The sequence below is a fragment of the Echinops telfairi genome, unplaced genomic scaffold (assembly GCF_000313985.2).
Source record: "Echinops telfairi isolate 266 unplaced genomic scaffold, ASM31398v2 ScPeMD7_25;HRSCAF=90, whole genome shotgun sequence".
Classification (NCBI taxonomy): Eukaryota; Metazoa; Chordata; class Mammalia; order Afrosoricida; family Tenrecidae; genus Echinops; species Echinops telfairi.
Genome location: NW_022103922.1, coordinates 32,429,637 through 32,438,307, shown reverse-complemented (window position 1 = coordinate 32,438,307; position 8,671 = coordinate 32,429,637). Strand labels below are relative to the sequence as shown.

General features: G+C 40.2%; 1 protein-coding gene across 1 annotated transcript; it reads left to right on the top strand.

The window, feature by feature from the left end:
• Window positions 1-3,281: 3,281 nt before the first annotated feature.
• On the top strand, window positions 3,282-3,656 carry LOC101649535 (cytochrome c oxidase subunit 6B1-like). The gene has a single exon (XM_013007193.2). The coding sequence runs from the start codon at window positions 3,327-3,329 to the stop codon at window positions 3,585-3,587; it is 261 nt and encodes an 86-aa protein (XP_012862647.1). The 5' UTR covers window positions 3,282-3,326; the 3' UTR covers window positions 3,588-3,656.
• The last annotated feature ends 5,015 nt before the right edge of the window (window positions 3,657-8,671 follow it).

Genomic DNA, 8,671 nt, shown 5'->3' with positions numbered 1-8,671 from the left:
ACCACTCTCAAAATATTTGCTTTCTACGTAAGCCCTTGGTATCAGCTTCTCGTTTTTTTCCTCTCCCTCCCCGCTTCCCCCTCCCTCACGAACCCTTGACCATTTATAAATTATTATTATTTTGTCATATCTTACACTGCCCGACGTCTCCCTCCCCTCCCTTTCTGGAGTGCCCTTCTGTTAACATCGCCGCCCCTGGAGCATGGATTGGTCACACTGGGAGCTTGATAGTCGGGAGAGCTCCTTGAAGAAAGGTGGGATGAGGCTGGCCTGGGCTGAGCTGAGCTGGGACAAGACTTGTCTGACACGCCAATTGGCTGGGTCTGTGGCCAGAGCTGTTTCAAACCCACCTCCCTGATCCCCGGTGCCACCACCTTACTGGATTTCCTCATCCACAGCCTGGGGAATGGGAGTCTCAAACTCTCAATCTATGGGCAGGTCTGCAAAAAACGATGGCGTAAAGGAGCGCAACGAAAGATTTTAAAGGACACCTTGGGAAGAGACAGGAAAGGAAAGGAAAATACAAAGACTTGGAGTCGGAAAACCAACGGGACGAGTGCTGTGGGCATTTCTCAAACTGAAAACTGAAGGAGAAATTCAAGCCTTGGAGTTGTGATATTGAAAGATTCTGTGTTGTAGAGTTTGTTCCAACTCGCAGTGGCCCTAAATACAACGGAACAACACACTGCCCAACCCTGCACTGTCTTGTGTGATCCAAAGATGACGATTGTTCCAATGCTTGAGCCCAGTGTTCCAGCCACTGTGTCAATCCATCTTGTCAAGGGAGTTTCCCCTTGGCACTAGCTCCAGTGCTTAGAGATTGAACTGTGTAAAGCAACAACTCAGAGGCTGCAGTAGAACTGTACTTGCATAGACTCCTCCTACCTACAGTGCCCAGAGAGGTGCGTCATTGAAGAATTGATGACATTGCAAGTGCCTTATTCCCTAGGGGGCTGATTGACAATGTTTTAGTTTTCTGCCCCTGTGGGGTTTTGTTTTTCTGCATTTAGTTTGCTTGATTTTGTTTGTTTGTTTGTTTGTCTTTTTTGTCTGCTACTTGGTTTGTTGCTGTTGTTGGGGTAGTTGGTCTTGTGAAGTTTTGAATTTGTCATAATACGGCCGCCAACATCAATCTGAGTCATGCATATCCCAGAGACAAGCAGATGGATTCTGGGCCCCACCGAACTCCAGTCCCAATCAAGAACAGTTAGTTCTGATAACATGGCCCTGCTCAATACTCGCCTTCATGAAGTGATCACTGAAGATGAGGATGCGACAGCAAAGTGTGGTGAAGAAAGCAGATGGTGCCTGGCTATCCATCAAATAGTGTCCGGAGTCTTAAAGGCTTGTATTCAAACAAGCAGCCATCTAAGTGAGGAGTCAACTAAGTTCATATGGAAGAAGCACACACCAGCTTGTGTGATCCAAAGATGACAATAACAAAATTCAATTATGACAAAGGGAAAAGTATCAGAACCTAAGTTGCAAACTCCCAATTTGTAGAAGGCTATGGAGGACTGTGGGGTCCCAAAACCCATTTGCAGAGTCTCTAGTGAGATTAAACCACTGGCAGATCCCCACTAGCCACAGGCAAAGGTCTCAAACAGCTTTACTATCAGACAGGGATCATTGTAATCATGATTATACTAGATCAAACTTGATACTTGGCTGACCTCCCTCTTGACCCAGCCTGAAATGCTTTTAGGTGCAAGTATTTCTTGCTAGTTCCATGACAAAAATTTTACTCCCCTTTTAAATATTCATGGTGGTCTTTTCTTCCTTACTCACTATTTGTATTTTTATCTTTGTGTCATTATTATTTTATTATTTTATCCTTACCACTTTATTTTATTTCTGCTTTTTATTGTTTCTGTTGGGTTTTCCAGTTTGTGAGACACAGAAGGAGTAGATGCACAAAGATAAGAACTGATTCGTGGGGAGAGAAGGGGGAAGGGAGGGGATGGGGCAGGGGAGTAAACAATGTATGTGGGAGGGGGAGGGAGTACTAGAACTGATTGTGATTACACAACTCATTTTATTTATTTATGTTGCACAACTCATTTTAAAAGTGATTTACCCATAGAGGATAAAAGAAATTGTTCTAAAATTGATTGTGGTAATCATTGTACAACTCTTCTTGATATGATTTAACTATTGAATTGTATGATAGGTGGATTAAGTGTCAATAAAACTGTTTTTTTAAAAAATCAAAACAGAAGTCCTGCACAACAGATTTACCCAATGCAATACATTATTCCATAAGCATTGATTGTGGATCCAAACAAAATGAAATCCTTGACAACTTCAGTCTTTTCTCCATTTATCGCTATTACCCATCGATCCAGTTGCGAGACTTTGGGTTGTCTGTACACTGAGTTGTTATCCATACTGAAATCCTTGATCTTCATCAGCAAGTGCTTCAAGTCCTCTTTACTGTCAGCAAACAAGGTTGTGCCATCTGCATGTCAAAGGATGTTCATAAGCTTTCCTTAAATCTTGATCTTGCATTCTTCTTGATATAATCCAGCTTCTCTAATTATTTGCTCAGCATACAGGTTGAATAAGAGGATACAACCTTGATGCCCACCTTTCCGGATTTTAAACCATGTGGCATTCCCTTGTTCTGTACAAAGAACTGCCTCTTGGTTCATGTACAGGTTCCACATGAGGACAATGAAGTGTTTTGGAATTCCCATTCATCTCAAGACTATCCATAATTTGTTATGAGCCACACAGTCAAATACCTTTGTTTATTAAGTGAAACACAAGTAAACATCTTTCTGGAATCTTCTTTCTGGAATCTTCTGGTCCCAGCCAAGATTCATCTGACACGAACAATGATATCCCTTGTTAACTGTTAAAAAAAAACAAAAAAACAATTTTTTGTTGTTTTAACCATTTTATTGGCATATAATTCACATATCATACAATTCAATAGTTCAATCATATTAATAAGAGTTGTACAATCATCGCCACAATCCATTTTAGAACATTTTCTTCTTTCTTGTACTCACTGTTGTTAGATCCACATTTCCCCTCAACCTACCCTGCCATACTCCCAAGAAACCATTAATCTAGTTACTGTCTCTAGATTTACCTATCCTTGATTTCATATGCAGAAAAGCATACCAAAAAAATTTTTTTTAAACAATACAAAAGTAAAACAGGAAAGAAAAAAAAACCTCAACCAAAAAGAAAGCAGAAGAAAACCAATGGTTTTAAAGTTCTTAGGAAGAACTCTATGCTTCAATGAAGATGTTGTCAAGAACTAAGGCTCCGACATTGAGCTGCCTGCGTTTTGAGGGGGCACTTTAGGAATCACCACCATGGCAGAAGACATCAAGACCAAAATCAAGAACTACCGAACTGCGCCTTTTGACAGCCGCTTCCCCAACCAGAACCAGACCAGGAACTGCTGGCAGAACTACTTGGACTTCCACCGCTGGGAGAAGGCGATGAATGCCAAAAGGGGCGACGTCTCCGTGTGTCAGTGGTATCAGCGTGTGTACAAGTCCCTCTGCCCCATTTCCTGGGTGTCGGCCTGGGATGACCGCCGGGCAGAAGGCACATTTCCTGGGAAGATCTGAACTGGCCCTCGCTTCTCTCCTGGGATCCTGACTCTTGACTTAATTAATAATAAAAACTCATTGAACACATGTAAAAAAAAAAAAAAGAACTAAGGCTCCAAAAATTGGTAGATTATTAATTGAGATATTTCAACAAGTGGATGCAATGTTTCAAGTGCTTACTTGTCTTTGACAATACATTTGTAAAACAGATACCTGGCAAACCCCAATCCACAAAACATGATCCAACAGAATGCCAAAATTATAGCACAGTATCATTAATATCACACAAGTAAAGTTTGCACCTTTACTTTAATTCAAAACCAGTTGCAGCTGTACAATCACAAGGAACTAACAAAAAGTCTAGCTGGATTCAGAAGAGAACATGGGATGAGGGATATCATTGCTAATGTCTGATGGATCTTTCTTAACTTAAACCAGAAAGCCATTCACTTGTGTTTTATTGACTTAAAAAGCATTTAACTGTGTGAATCATAACTAATGATGGATAACAACTGCAAAGAAAGGAATGTGTGTGTTTAATTGTGTACCTGTGGGAACTGTGCATTAACCAAGTGGCAGTCATTTCAATCGAATGCGAGAAGAGTGCATAGTTTAAAATCAAGAAAGTTGTGTATCAGAGTCGTATCCTTTCACCATACTTATTCAATCCGTATATGCTGAGCAAATACATCACCCAAGAACCTCTATGAAAAAGAATTTGAAGAAGACTCATTAACAATCCGCAATATGCAGATTATATAACCTTGCTTACTGAGAGCAAAGAAGACTCAATTACTTATTAGTGAAGATCAAAGTCTTTAGTCTGGATTACACCTCAAGCTAACGGAAACAAAAACCCTTGTGATTGAGCCAATAGGAAACATGATGACGGAAGGGGAAAAGTTGTCAAGGATTTCACTTTTCTTGGATCCACAGTCAAGACCCACAGAAGCTGCAGCCAAGAAATCAGACAACAGAGATCCAGGATAAGCGAAAACCAGAAAAACAAATCCACTGCCCTTGAGTCCATTCAGACTTGTAGCAACCCGAGGTAGGGTTTACAAGCTTGTGGATCTTATTAGCAGCAGATACCCTCTTCTTTCTCCCATGGACCAGGGGGAAAAGGTATAGTAATGGCCTCCAGGCTAGATAGAACAAAGGAAGAAGCATGGGGGTGGGAGAGCCAGAGCTATGGAAGGAGAGGCCACCAACCAGAGGTGTAGCTATAGAAAAATGTTTTGAAAAGGAAAATTCAGCAACTGATGGAACTTTGGAAAGGACAAAACAAATCCAGGTTGGAGGAATGTGTACCTCAAGCATCTCTTTCTGACCGTCCTTTGATCTTTCACTGGTGCTTCTCATTGACCAAACCCAATCACAGAAGCCTAAGGGCTATGAATCCTGGATAATTGCAAGCAATCCAGAGATGTTAGTCTGTGACCTAGAGCCGGGCAGAGAAAGGAGTCAAGTGAAGAATGATCCATAGAGTCCATCTTTCTCATCTCTCGGCATTCATTCTGGTCCCCAACTCTAGGGCAATCAAGGTTAGGCTGCCATCATGAATCTAGGGTCCACCATCCTGTCACATGTATACCCTTAATCCCTCTTCTTCCTATAGCGTATGTACCCCTAGATCATACCCCTCCCATTACTGTATTACCTATAGAACAACCCTTTCCTGTGACGTATGTCTTTACCTGTAATTGGGGGCTTGTACATCCCCAGAGAATATATAAACCTTGGTTAGCAATAAATCTCTCTCTCTCTCCACGTGGAACTCCAAGCTGAGGTGAGCATGCTACCATGAAATGTGTCTTACTCCATTATTTCAATCTCTCTTCTATCTCTCATGTTCTCTATGACTTTATTATAATCTTTACTTATTATCTCTGTACAATTGTGCCTACCGGACCTGTAATGATTTGTTAGGGGCTCTCTCCCCTGACATATGGCAACCAATGTGGGGCCTAGTAGGGAAAAAAAACTCTATTGAGTTATATCCCATGTGACAATTGTACAGCCTCATCAGACAGAGGATGAATCAGGAAAAAAAAATTTTTTGAGATTTATTTTTTTAAGTTGTTCTTTAGTCCGAGTGAGATATGGGTCAGGCAAAGAGCAAGGATACAGAGTACTGTATCACCCTTTGACACCTCTTGAAGAAACAAAATGTAATGGTAATGAATAAGAGAATTAAAGAATTTCAAGTGGTAAAAAAATTTAATTCCTTCTTTTCCGGAGTCGGAAACCTTTGATATGGAGATGTGGGATAAGGTAGCCATTAACTTAAAAAAGTCCACAGGGAAGGACAAAGCATACCCATGGAGACCTGGGCACTGGGGGTGCAGATTAAAACAATGTTAGAGCCTCTGCAGGGAGAGAGAGCAAAGGAACAAAGCCAGCAGAGTAGTGGGAAGCCTCTAAGCTACTTAAGCAGACTTAAGTTGGGTGAGAAGCAGGCAGAATGAGTAGAAGGCAGATGCGAAGATTTTAGGCATAGCTGAGAAAACAAAGTCTGAATCAAAAGGAGCTATCAGGCTAAAAGCACCTGCACCATCACCCGAGTATAGCATAGGGAACCACAATACTATCAAGCAAGTCAGTGCTGGAGGGAGAGATGAGATTAGATCCAAAGAAATACAAATGGAAAGATTTGCTACCGGTCCTCAGTCTGATGGCCACCCCTTCCAACACCCATCAGGCATTTGGCTCTCCTCCTCTAGTAAGCGGAACTCTTCCCTAAATTTAACTAGTCGGGAAGACATCCAGCTTTTACCAAATAGTGAGTCTACTGCAGTTAGGACAGGAATGCAGAGCCCTTTACCCGAAGGCACAATTGGGAATTAGGGAAATCTAATTTGAATACTCTCAGTATGCAAACTATCACAAATGTGATTAATCAGGATTATGATAAAGAAATTAAGGTGATGGTTAGATCCAGCATGCCCTGGGCCATAAAAAAAAAGGAGATGGTTTAGGGCAACTGTTGTTACTCCCTTATGCTCCTAGAAATAAAAATAATACCACTGAGGGAGAGGCAGGCAGTTCTGAAAGTCAGGAGATATTTTGGAGTACTATTCTAAACAATCAGAAGCCTCTTATTGAAAGAGTAATACAGTTTTTATCAGAAAAATCTAACCTAAGTGCTCAGGGAATTCAAATTGATACTAGAGTTGATCAGAGTTGTAAAGAAAAGCCAAAAGCTGTGATTAAATAAAAAATTATTAAGATTGGTACTTAGGATCCGCTACCTAAAAGAGCTATAGGACTTTTATTTAAAAGGTCTAATCTAAATTCTCAAAGTGTTCAAATTGTGGTTGGAGTTACTGATCCGGATTATAAAGAAATATTAGGGCAGTAATTAAATCTAATATACCATGGTTTATAAAGAAGGAAAATCGCTTAAATCAATTTTTGCTTCCTTGCATTTCTAAAGTAAAAATGTATACCTATCAAAAAAAAAGTACTTAAGAAGTCTGACCACCCTTTAAATCAAGGGGTCTTTTGGAATGCTGTTGTGGAAAAACAACAGCGCCCCCACATGGAATTAGAAATTGGGGGGGAAAGGTTTTTAAGCTCTGAATATGGGGTCATTTTCTTAGGGCGTTCACGAGGCCTAAAACCTGCCAACTAACTTCCTCTAAATCCAGCATGGAGGGAATAAGAGAAATTAACGAGATCAGAATATTGCAAGAAGGTAAAATCCTTCAGTGTAAGAAGCCTAAAGGGCACTATGGCTTAATGGAGCCTGTAACCTTATTGGTAAACTTAAAAAAACAAAAACAAAGTCTGTTTGTTAAGTTAGTTCAAAAACAGCTAAACAAAGTTATTAAAATATATTTCAGTTTTTCAAAACATCCTGAGTGTGGTAAGAAGTTCTCACAATTAATTCTTTCAATTCTCTGAGAGCTGGAAGCTGAAATTTACATAACAATGAACTGTCTAAGTAGTTATACTGGCCCCAAACCAAACTAGTTAACCGAGATAGCCAGTAGTGTTTTAAGATCTACATTGTTAAAACAAAAGGGGGAGGAGAGGAATCTTATGTGTGACAAATTTCATTTGGTCATTTTTAACTAAAAAAAAATTTCTCCTTGCTAAAAGCTTGTAACAAAATTAGGGCAGGTAAACACATTTTCACTTCTACAGAGAAAGCTAATCCCAGGAAGTCCCAAGAAGATGGAAATCAGGTTTGGGATCCAGGTCCATTTGTCACCTGGAGAAAGGGCTATACATTTATGTTTTTGCAGAATAAAGTTAATGAACTCCCTATAGAAGGATGAAACCACATTTGGAGAAAAATGGACAAGGAAGAAATGAAGAAACAACCCAATCTTAACCATGATTCTATTTCCAAATTGCTGACACCCCAAAGGGAGGGGCTGTTTGTTTATATTTTCCCAGGCAAAGGAGATAGGTGGATTTATCTTCAGCCAGCAAGGCCCAGAAGAAAGGAGGGAAGCTGATGCATAACCTGACCCTTTCCTGCTACTGAGTTTATCCAAAACGTCAAGAAGACCTCGCAGATTCCTGAGAATGGCAATCGCTGCCTGGTGAGATATTTCTTCCATTGCTGATGCTGTCTAAGGGACACTCTGGGACTCTATCATATTCAAACATTTTATACAATAGTGACTGGACTATTACAACCTTCTTTTGCTGAAGGATCAAGATTTTGGACTTGTCGATTAATGCTATAATGTGATTGGAATGTAACTGATTTTTGTATAACCCCTTACCCATATAATAAGACACTGCATGATTGGGATTTGATTAGGAAACATTTGCAAGGATTAAGGGAAACATTTCATTAGATGTGATTCAGCTAAAAGGATAATTTCTATATATTCAAGGGTGGATTTAAGGCATTCCACTAGCTGAGGTGATTAAACAAATGGTGGATGGCATAGAAAGAGGCTGGATTCCACACACTTGGGTTAAAAGTATCTCACATAGCTTAAGTTCCAGTCTGACTGTGTTGTTTATCATCATAATTTTTATGCTCGCAGTCACGTGTTGTTGAAACATACAACTTTCCTAGACCAGAAACAAATGCACTTAGACCAGAGCATGTACATGGGTACAGCTAAGAGCTGGAGACA